We start from the raw sequence: 16,961 nt of genomic DNA, 5'->3' as shown, positions 1-16,961 counted from the left end.
TGGTTAATGTCTGGTCGTATCAGCCTGACTGGGTGAGGCTGCTTAAAGCAGCCATCAACCAAACACATTCCACCTATGTGTATTTATATTTTTTGATTAGCATCGTCTAATTAAAATCCCTTCAGGCGTTAAAGGTGACATATTATACAACCGGGTGTGAGTGTGATTGGCCATTACAAGCTGTTTTGGAAATATTCCTCTCACGTGGGCGTGTCCACCTGGATGTAAGACGGATAGATGAGCAACGTTTGCTACAGTCCACCGCCCAGGCTGGTAGACCGATCTATCCAGCACACATCTAGGCGGACACGCCCACTTGTGATGTCAGAAGAGGACGATTTTCGAAACGGCTTGTAGCGGCTGATCCCACTCACGCCTGGTGGGCATGATAGGTCACCTTTAATGAAACGTGAATCTCTCCTCTCCACCCATCCTCTGCCCGTCCCCCTCGCCGTCCACTCCCAGCACCCCGGGCGGCGTCCACTGTCTGGCCGTGCTGCTGATGGAGCTCCAGCCCGGGACGGACGGGCCCCAGATCCTGGCGGCGGACGCCCTGTACCAGCTGGGCCGCGTGGAGGAAGCCCACCGGCTGCTGCTGGCCCTGGGGGCGGGAGGCCAGCGGGGCCCGGTCCTGGCCCGCCTGGCCCTGCTGCAGCTGAACAGGGGCTTCATGTACGACGCCAACCAGGTCCGTAGTGCGCTGCGTAAAGGGGTCTGAAACGTTGAAGGTGACATTAGCTGTTATGAGCCGTTTGGAAAGTCATCCTCTTCTGACATCACAAGTGGGCGTGTCCACCTAGATGTGCGCTGGATGGATCAGTCTGCCGGCCTACCCGGTGGACTGTAGCAAACGTTGCTCATCTATCCGGCATACATCTAGGCGGACACGCCCACTTGTGATGTCAGAAGAGGCATATTTTCAAAACGTATTGTAGTGGCTAATCACACTGTAATATGTCACCTTTAAACTGTGCTCCAGAAGCTGAACCTAACTAGTGCAGGTTAGATAATGTCTTTCTGTGTTTGGACCTGTTATCTGTTTTCCGGGCTCATCTCTTGCGCCTCTCACCCTTGGTTTTGTAACCCTGAATCGGTATTCGATATTTGATGGATACGGTGTTTGACTCCTGAGCCTAAAGGCTCGAACCCCATGTCTTCATCCTTGAGCGAGATGTCTGACTCCTACCACATCTTTAATGACCTGGATCTGAATCCAGAGTATGCACCCTGTGGATAAAAAAACTTTCTAAGGAGTAAATAGTCTAGCCCAGTGTTAGCATTGTGTTTGTGTTTAGTCCTTTAACATCGGAGCTCATAGTGCATCATGTGGAAATCTCTAAAACTTAAAGTTGTCTTTAAGTCGAGGACTGAAGGGAAAATAACGTGAAGTGCCGGTGTAGGCCTCTATCCACTCTCCCATTGATTTCCCATCAACGCCATTGGTGTTTGTTCTTCAGCCTCATGATGAAGGGCCATTGATTCATTCACAGTAGGCTAAGTCAGGAAAATATCCAGTAAGGCTGACGCTCTGGATACATGGTCCCTCTCTGCCAGCTGCTGAAGAAGCTGATCCAGTGTGGGGACACCAGCTGCCTGCGGCCACTGCTGGCGCTGGCACGGCCCAAAGACAAGGAGCTGCTGCAGGCCCACTGCCACACCGCCTCCCAGCGCATCTTGGTGGGGACCACTACCTCCACCGCCACCAACACCTCCACCTCCACCTCCACCAACCCTAACCCCGACACCAACACCCACCCCAACCCCAACACCGTGAAGGAGGAGGGGGTTCTCCGTGAGGCCGTCGCCTATCTCTCCATCGCCATCATGGCCTCTGGTGAGATTCAGTTTTATAGCCTGCACAGACACAAACACACACACAGTCACACACACATTTATTACATTATTATTTACATTAATAATGCCTTTGTTGTTGTTTATCGCATTGGCGACGACACAGAGCGGACTGTTCATGTGTGACAACAAGCCATGTGAGCAGCGTTTTATTCTATTGTTGTATACCCTAAAAGGATTATCATTCGGGCTTGTATTGATTCAAATGATCCACACATAACCTTCCTCCCTGAAATGAAGGTTTTGGATCAATACAATGAATGAATGAAAAACAGCTCTTAAGAAAATAGCAGTGTTTTCAGGGATACATGACAACACGCACGCACGCACGCACGCACACACACACACGCGCGCGCACACGCACACGCACACGCACACACACACTTTCTCTCACTCACTCACTCACTCACTCACTCACTCACTCACTCACTCACTCACTCACAAGGTTTCCCAAAGCAATCATATAGTAGGAGCCCCTTCAGTAAACTCTATTGATCTATATAAGCTCTATTGATCCCAGGTTGATTGACTGCCCCCTTAGCATGGCTGATCCACCTGAATGAGCCTCATGTATCTGAATGATGGATGCAGGCGGCGGGGCGGCCGACTCGCTGCTGGAGAGAGCCCGCTGTTACGCCCTGCTGGGCCAGCGAAAGACGGCCATCTACGACTTCAGCGCCATCCTCAAGGAGCGGCCGGACCACGTGCACGCCCTCTGTGGGCGGGGCTTCACCCGCCTGACCCTGGACCAGCAAAAGGTATTTTGTGGGTTTCTTTAGGTGTGGTGGAGACACCCCCAGGTTAGGGCTGCTCGATTATGGAAAGAAATCATAATCACGATTATTTTGGTCAACGTTGACCTCACGATTATTCAAACGATTCTTTTTGAGTTTGAAAACATGATGCATTTATTCAGCATTTCTCTCCAAAAAAACACTTTGTAACTGAGGGCTTTGAAATTCCCCCTTAAAAAAACAAAATGTTCAAATAGAAAATAATGTACAAATATGTATCCAGCTGTTCTGCAATTTCTATAAAACATTTAATGAATAAAATAGATATACTTAAAAATATATATATATATATATATTGTTTCAACTCGATTATATTAGTTTGGAGATCGTTTGACCCAGAAATCCAAATCATAATTGCACTGCCCTACCCCTGGTGTATACAGTACGTGTGCGATGCACAAAGATTAACTGATCTCGGGTTATGGCGGTAATTAGAATTATTGCCATGGTGTTATGTCATGTAACCCCTAGATTATCTGAACGTCATTCGATGTACTCTGTCATGTCAACACTGTCATCCTTTTATGCTTGGTGTGTTCCTTCGGCACCCAAATGAAAGAGATTCACGTCACATCCGGTTGGATCCGGAGACAGCGGATACGTCAGATACATGAACAAGGGTGTGTTCGGTGTTTACCACACTTTAGGGACCCACAATGGCTAACAGTCCGAGGCTCTGTTGGACCAAAGAGGAGACGTCTTTTATGCTAGGTTAAACCAGCCAAACTTTGAAATGCCTTGATTGTCAAAATGTTAACGTGAGTGGCCTTGTGAACGCGGAACACCTGCATGTTAATGTGTAACCCAGAGTATGACCATATTAGGAATACCAAGTATGGTATGCATGTAAACACACTGATTGGTTCTGTTAAAACCTGACAAGTAGCCCGTTTTCACCCAGGAGTGCACTGAAGACATCCTGTCAGCCCTCCGGCTCAACGTCGACACCGTCACCAAAGACATCCTGTCGCTGAAGGACAAGGCCCGGACACTGGTCTGTGATTGGTTGGAGCAGTGCTGCCGGACCAATCAGCTGCAGAGCTTGGTCGCCAAGGCGGTGCCCTGCCAGGAGGATCAGCTGAGAGAGGCCTTCTTGATCAGCGGAGCTCTGCTGAGGGTGGACTGCAGGAACCCCAGGTGGCACATCCTCTACGTGGATACACTCCTAGCCAAAGGTAAGTGGAGCTCTCAGCGTCCATGTTGCCGCTGTTCTCCCATAGAATGGAGGGTTGGAGGCCCCCATAGTGTTGGCTCACTTTGCCCTATCCTGGGCACAGCGGGCTGCAAAGACTCTCAACCTAGAAGCTGCGTTCAAAGTTCAAACCGTTTTGACTTGGAGTTCTGGTGTACATTGACCTCTTGAAGTATGTCCAATCAGATGACAGCTTGGTTTAATTTGATGATGAAAGCAACAAAATATTAACAAACAATCATATCAACCAAACATGGAGGAAAAACGAATTGTCAGTGTCTCTGTTTCTTGAGCTAAATTATATACGTCCTTATTACTGCAATAACCTAGCATCCAGCACTTTGCTGAAAGATCCTCATGGGGTCAAACCTTTATGGGTGTTCAGTCTACCCTGGATTATCTCACTCTAGGGGTATTGGTGGGATTATCTTGGTCGGAATCTTTTAATTTTGAGATCAAAAGAAACTGTGTCAAAGGTTGTGCTCTGGCTGAGCAATAACAGCATGCTTGAAGAGGAAGCAATCACTAAAAGTTATCTGGAGGGAGAGCAGAATCTCTGGGGACACACAGCCAATTGCAGTCTTACTGACCATCATGTATTGGTTCCAGGTGAAGTAAACAGGGGAAAGGAAATCTCAAGATGAACTCATCTGAAATGTATCATCTTTATCCATACCGTAAAGTCAATTTTACTTGATGGTATGGATTGAGAAAATGTGGTTTTCCCAACATAGAATATTAACCAGTGTGGTTAATCAGTTTTGTATATACACAGATCAATGTGATTGGTACTTAATAAGGTGGAGGTCATCTCTTGTTCCTGAAAGTATATAAGGCAGAATCGCCACTAGGGGGCTCTCTTGGTACTTCGTTCTACCCTGGATAACAACGTGTGGTTGTTACGGTGTTATGATAATTAATTCTACGTTATAGTCATAAGTCTGCCTTGTGTGCTTCAAGTTGTGTGCCTAAATAGTTAGAACTTTTATTTGTTTGATTCATGACAGAAAACAAGTTGGATTTAAAATGACCATACAATAAGTCATATTCACCCGTGGCTTCCTGTCCCCGGCTGCAGGTGAGGTGAAGGCGGCGGGAGCTCACCTGAGCCAGGTGTTTGGCCAGGAGCCGCGGGAGGCCGTGGCCCAGGCCCGGGTGGGCGTGGTGGAGGCGTGGCAGCAGGACTACCAGGGCGCGGCCCAGAGGCTCAGCAGACTTGCCGAGAAAGACCCCTCCATCCTGGGCTTCCTGCTCAGCCTGCTCCCCCTCAACCACAGGAAACGCGTGACGCAGGTGAGCAGTTGGTGTTTACCTGGGCTTCCTTTCCACCCTGCCAACGTCAAAAATATATTTTTGATGTTTTTTTTTTTTTTTTTGCATAACCTGTCAACGTCAAAAATTGTAAGAAAAAGAAAATATATTTTTTGTTTTGGATGGTGACAGGTTGTGTACTAAAGATAGTTGTTTTCATGGTTAAATATCGACGGCACATTTAATGAAAGTTTATTCAAAGGTTTGCTATTTGCTATGGTATATATTAAATTAGCAGGCATTTTTAATTCAGGTCATTAAAGTACCGGTCGGGGTGAAGGTATTTTTTTGTCAATGATGCTAACCCGAGGTATACATGTTGTGGATATTGGGGATCGAACCCAGAACCCTTTCTGCCTTCTGTCCCATCACCCTCGCCGCTAAACGATCCTGCCCATGTTCAAACGTGTGTCCCTGGTTTCGGACGTCTGTCCACCCAGCAGTGATCTCCCGTTAACCCCCCCACCCCCAGGCTGCTGCTCAGGAGGCCAGCCGCCTGTCCTCCGCTGGCAGCTGGTCCAGCAGCCTGCCCCTGTTGACCGTGGCGGTCCAGGCCGCCTCCAGCCCCCGGAGGCTCCAGTACCTCCGGCAGCGGGCCGCCTGCCTGGCCCGGTTGGGCCTCCACGAGCGCGCCGTGGCCGACCTGGACGGCGTGATCCGTAACCACGCCGACGGCTCCGGAGCCCCGAAGGCGGCGGCGGCGGCGGCGGCGGAGGAGGAGGAGGAGGAGGAGAGGGGGACCCGGGCGGAGGACCTCTGCAGGCGGGGCTGCAGCCTCCTGCTGAGCCGCAGAGAGGGCCCCGCGCTGGAGGACTTCTCCCGGGCCCTGGCGCTCCACCGGGCCCGGGCGGTGCGGTGCGCGGAGGCCGGCGTGGGCCGGGGCCCGCTGGGGGAGTGCTTCCTACGGGGGGCGCTGCGGCGCTACGGGGAGCAGCAGCTCAGCGAGGCCTGGAGGCTGGCGGAGGACGGGCTGCTCCTGGACGGGGACAACGCAGGGCTGCAGCGGCTCAGGGCCAGGGTGAGGCGGGAGGCAGGCGGGCCCTGTAACGTCAGCTAGTGGGGGGCCCTGTAACGTCAGCTAGTGGGGGGCCCTGTAACGTCAGCTAGTGGGGGGCCCTGTAACGTCAGCTAGTGATGGGGGGCCCTGTAACGTCAGCTAGTGGGGGGGGGGGGGCAAGCAGTGACGCAGGATGAGGCTGGGTCAGGGTTCTGGGTCAGGGTTCTGGGTCAGGGTTCTGGGTCAGGGTTCTGGGTCAGGGGTCTGGGTCAGGGTTCTGGGTCAGGGGTCTGGGTCAGGGTTCTGGGTCAGGGGTCTGGGTCAGGGTTCTGGTTCTGGGTCAGGGTTCTTGGTCAGGGGTCTGGTTCTGGGTCAGGGTTCTGGGTCAGGGTTCTGGGTCAGGGTTCTGGGTCAGGGGTCAGGGTTCTGGGTCAGGGTTCTGGGTCAGGGTTCTGGTTCTGGGTCAGGGGTCTGGGTCAGGGTTCTGGGTCAGGGTTCTGGGTCAGGGTTTCCCCTGTGGGGTGCGGCCTGTTCCGCATTGACGTATATCTCCCCCTTTGCAGTTGGGTGGGGTGTAAGTGCCTGATTCTAGAGATGTCATATCGGTGGGTTTCTATAGAACAGGGAGAACCAGTGAACCTTTGGGAGTACAAAGTTTGAGGTGTTATGCTGCGTTCGGTTCCGGTCGGAGGTGGGAAGTCGGAAGGGGGAATCGCATCGACCCCGGCCTTCGTGTGTTCAAGCTACGAACGAACGTAGCGACTGGAAGAAACATGGACGCTCAGGCTAAACTTTGTTGCGTTGAGTAAGTAATAACACAAACAATTCATTTATTGTATTGGTTTAACCAACTATTGTATTGGTATTCTGATTGTTCTGAAAGCATACTAAGAAATCAAATGTCATAAATGTTTTTTTTATATTATATATATATAATATTTTCTCACCACTTTCGATGTGGATGGCCATTTTGAAATTGCATCAAATTATATTGTGGCTTGAACTGGGAGCTGTGGAATCTTAGCCAGGTTTGTGTCTAAGAACTCGAGTCGACGCAGCGTAGGATTTTTCAGAATAAGAGTAAGGAATTTCCAACCTCCGAGGCATAATCGACCGCAGCAATACAATGATTATATTTGTGTGATATAATGAACGTATATCAAAAGCAGAGCAAACCATAGTCAAATAACCATGGACATTTTGACCACCATTGTTTTTTTATTATAATATATATATGATTTTTAGTCACAATCAAAAAAATTATGCATTCAAGGAGTCGGTGGGGAATAATACTTTATATAGAGCGAATGATGCGGGTGTATGCTGCTGGTTGGGTTCCACAATAAGAAAATGTCCAGTCATCCCATATGGGCTAACATCATATAATGTAAGAATTAAGACGTTTTTTAAAGTGCCCATGTGCAGGTTCAATGCATCTTCACACTTTCAACCAAATGAATAAGTGTTTTTACATAAATAAATCCATAAAACTATAAATAAATAAATAAATAAAAGTTTCTTTAGCATAAAAAGTAGTACTACCTCAAGATAGGAAGTCAAGTTATAGACACAATCTGTTTTGTAGTCTGTTTTATACAATGAACCACATGAGGTTAACGTTTATGCATATAAATAAATGAACCATTTGATTTAAAATGTTTTTTAATTGTTGAAGTGTATATTGGATGTGGGACTGTAATCCAGCTTTCTCTACCTCAAGATTTGTATCCAAGTGAAAAGTGGACAATATTATTGAAACTTTCAGTTTAAAATGAACTTGTGACATTGACTAGTCAGTAGAGTAAAGACTAGGCACTAATGGTACAAGCAGGCACCACAATGGCTAGGTTGTCATAGACCTCTGAAGAATAAGCATATAAAATAACAAATGTAGGTGGCGAAGAATTAAAAGCTGCGTCACGTTTTCAACTACACACTTTTTCCATCTAGTTTCAACTGGGTAGTTGGATTGTCGGTGCCGTTAAAGTACTAAACGATTATTAATTCTACTTTAACGGCACCGACAATCCAATAACCCAGTCGAAACAAGATTGAAAAAGTGTGTAGTTCAAAACGTGACGCAGCTTTTACTTCTTCGCCACCTACAGAGTTTGTTATGTACGATCTTTCAAAAACACCGTGTTATTTCCCTTAAGCATTTGACGGTGGAAACCGGAGCCTCGGAGGCAGGACTTATTCTTCAAAGGTCAATGGCTAGGTTGGCAGAAATGTTCATGGCTAGACAGACTTACGCCTAGGAAGTCATGGCAATGAGAGGAGACATGGTAATGACGACATCATGTCATGGTGAGGATTAGGCAGTAATGGCAATGACTATGTTGTCGGAGTGATGATAAGGAAGACAATGTCAAAGGCAGAGATGGCAATGACTACAGGTTCCATCTGATGACAAGAGAACCATGGTAATGACTAGGTTGACATGGTAATCATTTGGTAAAAGGAAATGAAAAGGACAAATGGTAATGATAAGGCCATCATGGTAATGATAGTAATAGGTTATCATGTTAGGGACAATGGACTAGGCAGACATTGTAATGTATTGGGGCTCCATGTTGCCAAAGTAGGATTTCTCCCATTCGCTCATCAGGTCAAAGTGCAGCGCTGAGCCACAGAAATTGCAGGAAATGTTGGTCTGGTTGGCAAGAGGAAGTCCCGCCTCCTGCCAGACTTCCACCAGCTTCTCTGTAAACACAAGAAAATACAAATGTGAGAAGCGTTCAAACGCAATGAAACTCAACCATTTTAATTTCAACCAGTACGGTTCAAGGTCAATTCATCAAAACAGTTATCTAACAGGAATGTGATTGACATACTATTGCCATTTAAAGGAACAATCCCCATTCTGGTAATTGTTGGATGGCAATAATGGGAAGTGATGATTTGAGGGCGGGATGCTATCCATGCAATGCTACGCCACGAAGGCATCACCATCAATCACCCACCAACCCCCCTTGTTCCCGCTTCACCTCAGCTGTCATTTATCAGAGCACAAATCAACTGCGACCATGACTGGAGATCCGGTTGAGGAACAATAAAGGGGGGTCGGGGCGCTTGGCACTCACCCACAAAGTACTCCATCATGGCGGCGTCGTGATGGGGGGAAGGGGCCAGGCGAAGCAGCTCCTCTCCGCGGGGGACCGTGGGGTAGTTGATGGCCTGGACGTAGATGCTGTGTCTCTCCAGCAGGGTGTCACACATCATGGTGTTGAGCTCGGCGTCGCCCACCTGTGGTGGCGTAGGGAACAACACACAGTGGCATTCAACTGGCGAAAGGTTAAAGGTCCCATATTATATTATACCACCAGGTGTGAGTGTGATTAGCCGTTACAAGCCGTTTTTTTTTAAATCTGCCTCTTCTGACTTCGCAAGTGGGCGGGTCCACCTAGATGTATGACGGATAGATGAGCAACGTTTGCTACAGTCCACTGGGTAGACTGGTAGACCGATCTATCCAGCACACATCTAGGTGGACTCGCCCACTTGAGATGTCAGAAGAGGCAGATTTTCAAAACGGCTTGTAACGGCTAATCACACTCACACCTGGTGGTGTAATATGGGACCTTTAACCTTTCACCTGTTGAATGCCACTGTGTGTCGTAGCTTGAGTGACCCACGCAGCCGAAGGCCTTGCCTTAGGCTATAACATGAGTGGAGACATGAAGAAGAGGGGGTCACCATTCCCCCCAGCCTACCTTTATGGGGATGATGTGGCTGGGGCAGTTGATGACGGGCAGGCCGTTGTCCAGGAGCAGCTGCCTCATGTGCTTGACGTGCCTCTGGTGCGTGCGGCGCAGGCCCTGGCCCTCGGGGCTGCGCAGAACACGGACTGACTCCAGGGCCCCGGCCAGCACCATGGGGGGCAGCGAGGTGGTGAAGATGAAGCCCGCGGCGTAGGAGCGCACGGTGTCCACCAGGGCGGCGCTACTGGCGATGTAGCCGCCAACGCAGCCAAAGGCCTTGCCTGTAACAGGTGAGTGGAGACATGAAGAATATTACATTGACATTTACATTTAGGGCATTTAGCAGACGCTTCTATCCAAAGCGACTTACAATAAGTACATTTGTCATAAGAAAGTGAAACAATATATCACTGTCAGTAAACAAAGAATGTTCATAGAAGCAAGTGCAAGCACAAACAAGCGCTGGGTTAACCCATTCCCCGTATACAACAAAGATAGCTAGGATGAGATGCTACACAACTAAGTACCATAACGAAATACAACATACAATAAGTGCGTATATTACGTGCAAGGAGTAAGGAGTAAGTAGGAGGGTTTGGGACCGGGTGGCTATGCAGAGTCTAGGTGTGAATATAAACAAACAGCATTTTAGTTATTTTAATAAGTAATTAAACCATTGGATTTAAACAAACCCTATGAATACAAAGGCCCTTCTGAGGGCTTTAGAGATTGAAAACCACAGTTGAAACGAGAAAAAGATCCAGGGGATGGTATCGTTTGTTCATGTTTTGTGTGGCGTCATGGATTGCCAGAGTAAGGCAGAATCTTTTGACAGGATTAGTGGAGTGGGAACGTGGAGGTATTGCACACAGCGAGGATAGAGAGGAGGAGGTCTTATCATGAGCACCCAGGCAGGGAGGAGAAGGGCCGTGCCTTCACTTCATGTTCTCCTCTGATAAGAGACACGCTTCAACACGCCAACATCGGGCCAGAGTCAAGGCAGGCGATGATGATGCAATACGACAGCCATGCTTGCAGTCATTGACACTGAATGACGCTTCAGCCAGAAGGGAGTTTGTGTCGTACTGGAGTAGAAGTACTGGAGTGAATCTCTCTCAGTATGAACTCGTGGACCTTGACCTAAACTTTTGTTTCTCAGTTGGGTGAAATAGTAGAGACCGATCTTGAAATAATCTATTTGTGAAGAAAATCATATTCAACGCGAAAAATGTAATTTAATTCTGCTTATACCACGGCATTTAATGGAATCTCGTTGCACATTTTGTTCTTAACTGTCAGTTATAGTAGTTGTTATGTCTTTAAACGTGAGTTGCGGTCAAATAAACTGTTCTGTCACTGATAAAATACCTATCATCTCATATTATCTTCTCCCAAACTACAGGATTACGCATTAAGAAATTTCTTTTAACAATGTATGAAAGAAATTAATTTATATAAAATAATAATAATAATAATAATTTAAAAAAAATTCAAGCGTGCATTTAAGACCAAAAATAAACAAACCAACAACAAAGCATCCTCTTGCTCCCTTTCCTGTCCCCCCGGTTTTGGGGGGCCACTCACCCAGGGTCCCCGAGACGATGTCTAGCTTGTGCATCACGTTGTCCCTCTCGCCCACGCCGGCGCCGTGGGCCCCGTACAGCCCCACGGCGTGCACCTCGTCCACGAAGGTGAGGGCCCCGTGGCGGTGGGCCACGTCACACAGCTCCTCCAGGGGGCAGATCGCACCTGGGAGGGCAGTGAGCAAAGCATTAGCACTGCTGGGGTCACCGGTTCGATTCCCAATAGGGTTATCCATGCAAACAAAAGTATTACAATATGCCAACCAAAGGCTATACAATGTTATATAATTGAACCTATTCTTTAGTTTAACCTCCTAGATGTATCCATTTTTTGGGTCGCAATGTTTAACATTTCAACAAGCTCGTAGCTTAATATACCTGGACGTATCTGTAGTCAATGCTGATCGATAGTGATTCAATAATGTCATCAATATGATCACATCCTATAACTGAAATATTCTACTAATAAAAAATGCTGACCAGCCCGTACTAACCTCTTTGTTAATAAGAATCGTTCCATTGACCCTCCAAAACCCCTCCCCACACACCACCCTGCCAGCCAAGCTACGCTACTCCAATTCTATATGTCTCCCGCACACTAGGAGCGGCTCAATCTTACACACTGCCACTTAAATGTAATGCTATGTAAATTATGTTTACATTTGATTTAATTCAGCAAGAGCGACAGCACATCCACCTTCAGTGCATCGAGGAGGCTTCTGCCTCGGCGCACAATGAGAATCGTTGATGAAGTGTACTTCCTACTCTTATGTACTCTGAAATAAATACGCTTTTGAACGAGCAGCAATACGAGAAGAAGCAGATTATTAGCTCACTGAACGTGAGCTCAGCTCAAAGTCGGTCCTTTGAAATCACTACCAAAGCCTGAATCCAATTCTCCTCTCCACTCCATTGATTATGTCTTTGTAGATGTGGGCAGTAATCGACGCTGTTAAGTACATAATACCGGATACAAACATTGACACAACACAACAACCCCCGGCTGGTGCGGGTGGTCGGCGGTACCCACCGTCCATGGAGTGCACGGTCTCGAAGGCCACTATCTTGGGGGTCTTGGGGTCAGAGCGCGCAAGCAGCTCCTCCAGGTGCTGGCTGTCGTTGTGGCGGAAGATGAAGCGCTTGGCGCCGCTGTTCCTGATGCCCTGGATCATCGAAGCATGGTTCCCCGCGTCGGAGTAGATCTCGCAGCCTGGGGAACACACACGCGCACACACACACACACACACAGGCACACGCACACGCACACACACACCCCCAGAGTACAGTATATCAGCACCCGCGTCTTAATGCAGAGTTTCAATAATGCATCCTTTGCTCATGATTTATTTCAGCTTTGCAGGGTTGGTGCTATGAGGTTCTTTAACATCTGGGAGCTTTAGTGTGCAAAGACGTCAAATGTATAATTAAACGGTTTGATTGTTATCGTTACTGCCATGATGATGATGATGATGATGATGATGACGCAGAATGTAATATAATCTCTGTAGATCGCAACGTAGAACACCTGCTTGCTGTGCTCCTTCCGGTACAGCTCAAGATGAATCAGATATCCACCCTGAACCAAACACCTTTTTATGCTTGACCTCTAACCTTTGACCCGGAGGTCGGGACCAGTGCTTACCGGGCAGCATCTTGGCCAGGGTGAAGAGGGTGGAGTCGTTGGCCACGAAGCAGGAGGAGAACACCAGCGCGCCGTCCTTCCCGTGCAGCTCGGCCAGCTCTCTCTCCAGGGTCACGTGGATGTTGCTGGTGCCCGAGATGTTCCTGGTTCCCCCGGCGCCTGCTCCATGCTTCTCTAAGGCCTCGCTGGTCCAGCGTCACACATGGTACATTACTAGTGTGTTCCTCCTGGGTTTAGTATTGATCATGTAGGGTCTATTCCCTCTATGAAGCATTGGGTGGAAGCTCTTTTTATTTTTTGGTCTTTTAATACATTTTTTATTATTAATTCACAATCCATACGAAGTATGGGAAAACAGACGGCAGCAGAAAATCATGGGAAAATAAACGATTATATTCACAAGTTTCCTTCTACGGTCGTTTCATTTCACATAATGCATGTCATCCTGTTGGGGTATGGGATAGTCAAGGGGTCAGGGTGTTTGACACCCTGAAAAGTTCTGGGCTTTATCCCCAATATCCCCACTCTACTTGTAGGTATCCAAGACACCTGAACCCTACCTGCCATCATGAAGGCTGTGTGTGTATATTAACATATTCAATGTAAATGACTTTGGATAAAAGCATCTGCTCAATGACTATTGTATAGTTTAGTCGGTTGTCATTTTGTTTCCATTCCTAGGAACGTTCCAGAACACTGGGTGGTTGATACAGCGATGATCCCATCTACCATTCTTTTACGATTTGGAAGCTTCGCATTGCTATTCACTAGTAAGGAGATGTGTTTTTTCTAAGCCACTTCCAGTTCATTCAGATACTGGCCATCATAGCATAGCTTGAGGAGAGTGGGGGATCAAACACAGTACCCTTCAATGCTTGGAGTCCCAACACCCCAGCCACTACCCTACACTGAACACAGAACCGTAGCATCAACAAAGAACAATGATGTAGCTTAAATATTGAGTGAGTTTGATGTGCAGGGCCGTGACTCCCCGGTGGTCCCCTCACCTGATTCCGTTCAGCACCTGTGGGTGTCGGCTCATCCCCAGGTAGTCGTTGCTGCACCACACGGACACCCGGGCGCCCTCCCTCCCCGGCAGCGAGTAGTCCTCGGCGAACGGGAACACCTCGCAGTCGCGGTTGACGGTCTTGAAGACGCGGTACGTGTGGTCGTTCTTCTTCTCCGCGATCTTGTCCTCGAAGAAGCGGTCGTAGTTGTAGCTGCCGCTGACTGCCGGGACAAAAAAGAGACTGGGTTTTGGTTTTGTTTGGTATAAATGATGCTAACTATTGTATCGATTACTGCTACTAGTATTTTTGTTTAGGAGAACAGGAGGAGGAGGAGGAGCAGGTAGTGGTTAGGCATCTTACTCAAGGAAGCCTCACCTAGGCAGGCCCCGGACATTGGGGATGTAGCCAACTACCATTCAACTCAAAGTTGAAGACCCTATAGCCACTTCAACCCCTCTAGCGGCCAAGCATTCTGTCCTCTCAGCCTCACCAGTATATTTTTGCTGTGCGGTGAGCACCAGGTCGTCAGCTGTGACGATGCTAGCACCCTGAGACTCACTCATGTTGTCCTGGAGCAGCTGGGAGACGGTGGGGGCGGCAGAGCCCTGAGAAGGCTGGAGAACCAGACCCGTGAGACCGTTCAGCAGAGAGGCCATCACACCTGGCACACACAGGGAGGGGGTGGTGGTGGTGGTGGTGGTGGTGGTGGGGAGGTTGGACTGGCTTGTTAGAGCTGTGAGAGCTTTATGTGCCCTGATCGCATCCGTCACTGATGTTTCCCCGTCTGGGCGAGCTCTCGGGCCGTCAGTCAACCCTCAAACTTTGGTTCACTCGTTAAATTATATGCTATGCTAAGCTATTCTTCTATTCTTCAAAAGGTATTATCTAGGTTTTATTCTTCTATTATATTCTTTCAAAAACTGGAAATAAAGTGGCAAATAGACTACTGCGTGGAGGAATATTGTAAAGATATTGATGGTAGAGATCGTTTGCAAAGAAATAATAATAGGCCTAATTTGAGATATAATAATACAAAATGTAATACTCAGGCTACTGATAATAAGGAAATCAGTTTTTTGTTTTTTTTACTGACTTTGTCATTGATTCGCTAGCTGTCGCTGTATTCTTGCGTTGTGCTTTTGGTGTACCTGGTTTGGAGTCCTGCTGTACGTCCTCCTGAACCTCGGAGCTTGCCCGCACCACGTGTATTTCGGAGGCCACGAAGGGACAGCTCTTCGCCAGGGACACCGCGACCTGGCTGGCGGACTGGGCGTACCACCGCCTCTGGTCCAGAGCCCAGTGCCTTGGCGCTGCCTGGCTGGGCGCGGCGTACATGTTGGTTTTAACGGTGATCTGGCGAGCGATGATGGGGCACCGGTCGGCCAGGGAGAGCAGAGCCGCGCCGGTCCGCCGCAGAGCGGGTTTGGGGGCCGACTTCAGGAAGGGGCAGTGGTGTAGAAAGGCAGCCATAGCACTCAAGCTGTTCTTGCTCTGGTTAACGACAAAATACGATCAAATTGCAATAAATACATCTCTACACTTGATGGAGACCAGTCTGTTCAGGAAAGCTGTTTTTCCTAAGTGTATAATTTCCATAGCCCCGTCTATTTATTTGAAAGATAAAGCGTTGTTCGTTTGCCTAATCATAAAATGACACCGATAAAAATATATTAGATAACAATTGGCAGCAATGAAAAGAACGGCTAATAACAATGCCGTGTGCAGTGAGGAGGCCCATAGCCTACGAGGCGCTGTAGGGTCATCCTTTAGGCTCTTATCTCAGAGCAGCACGAGCGCGCTGTCCGAGCGACGCAGGTGCTGAAGCGAGATTCGGCCCGTGACGTCATTTCTCTAGAGCTGATTCTGGGTTAGGCCTACTGATAACCACGTCATACACAAATGCATCCACGCCACGCCAAACACTGTGCATGTATTGAGTTATTATAATGTAGGCTATTACACTCAAACAAACTCACACGCTTATATTTCCACACATTCTTCATCAGATTGCCTGGGCCTTTGTATAAAGCCGTTTGAGGAAAAAAAAGGAAAAACTGAACGCAGAAGGCCAAACCTATTTTGTGACAGATAAGCCCATTCTTCGTATCTGCGGTTTGTGTGTCGTCACAAGTTATTTACGAGTTTAGCTGTCAAAAAGCTGTGGCTTTCTGACATACTTGATGAATACCGCAAGAATTATCGTAGCGTAATAATAGGTAATAAGTAAGTAATAAATAATAAGTAATTGTTGGACATAAAGGAAATGAAGTTAGATCAACACATCATATGAGCCTTATATTGAACTACCGTTATAGATATTAGGCTTACATTGGATGTCCTTCTATAGAATAGTCAAAAATAGTACAATGACAACAGCAACAATAATAGTTGTAATAATAATCATAATAAAATTGTATAAAAACGTATAATCCTACATGGATATAAAACTATTTAAAAAGGCCTTTGTGCCAAAAATATCTTCACCTTGACTAGATGGTCAATTATTAATATTTTTATTAAATAAACAAACAAACAAATATCCTTAAACTTGTGTAAAACTAAATAAGTTTTGCACAAAAAGACAGAAGCCAAACTCACCTGTTGACCTGCACTGAGGACGAACTTTAAAAACAGCCGGCGGTCACAGAACGAACACACACTAATGTGGGTGTGCCAACGATGAGGTCCACTCCCTCTACATGAGGAGATGTGTGCCAAGTGGTTCATCATACAACATGAGATAAAGTGCAGGACAGGCTGACACGACAAGTATAAGAATAACAGGAGATAAAGGAATCGAGTCCATTCAACAATAACTTTTATGCCCATGATATATTTTAATACAGCGATCATACCAATATTTTCATTAACTTTGAAAAG

General features: G+C 47.4%; 1 protein-coding gene across 1 annotated transcript; it reads right to left on the bottom strand.

The window, feature by feature from the left end:
- Positions 1 to 7,343: 7,343 nt before the first annotated feature.
- Positions 7,344 to 16,776, bottom strand: LOC307079198 (5-aminolevulinate synthase, erythroid-specific, mitochondrial-like). Its single transcript, XM_079741342.1, has 10 exons — positions 16,680 to 16,776; positions 15,230 to 15,572; positions 14,641 to 14,742; positions 14,079 to 14,301; positions 13,072 to 13,256; positions 12,460 to 12,639; positions 11,431 to 11,595; positions 9,859 to 10,127; positions 9,229 to 9,391; positions 7,344 to 8,848 (listed from the first exon to the last, which is right to left on the bottom strand). Exons 2-10 carry the CDS (start codon positions 15,549 to 15,551, stop codon positions 8,685 to 8,687), a joined length of 1,773 nt encoding a protein of 590 aa, XP_079597468.1. The 5' UTR covers positions 15,552 to 15,572; positions 16,680 to 16,776; the 3' UTR covers positions 7,344 to 8,684.
- Positions 16,777 to 16,961: the final 185 nt, after the last annotated feature.

This window comes from Pollachius pollachius, assembly GCF_949987615.1.
Source record: "Pollachius pollachius genome assembly, chromosome: 8".
Classification (NCBI taxonomy): domain Eukaryota; kingdom Metazoa; phylum Chordata; class Actinopteri; order Gadiformes; family Gadidae; genus Pollachius; species Pollachius pollachius.
Note: the sequence above shows the minus strand (reverse complement) of the source record. Positions and strands in the feature narration are given on the sequence as shown.

Coding starts and splice junctions, on each gene's coding strand:
- LOC307079198 (XM_079741342.1), bottom strand. CDS start 15,551: ATGGCTGCCTTTCTACACCACTGCCCCTTCCTGAAGTCGGCCCCCAAA. Junction 11,596..12,459: donor GACCGTGCACTCCATGGACG/GTGGGTACCGCC, acceptor CTGCCCTCCCAG/GTGCGATCTGCCCCCTGGAG. Junction 9,392..9,858: donor GCCACATCATCCCCATAAAG/GTAGGCTGGGGG, acceptor ACGCCACCACAG/GTGGGCGACGCCGAGCTCAA.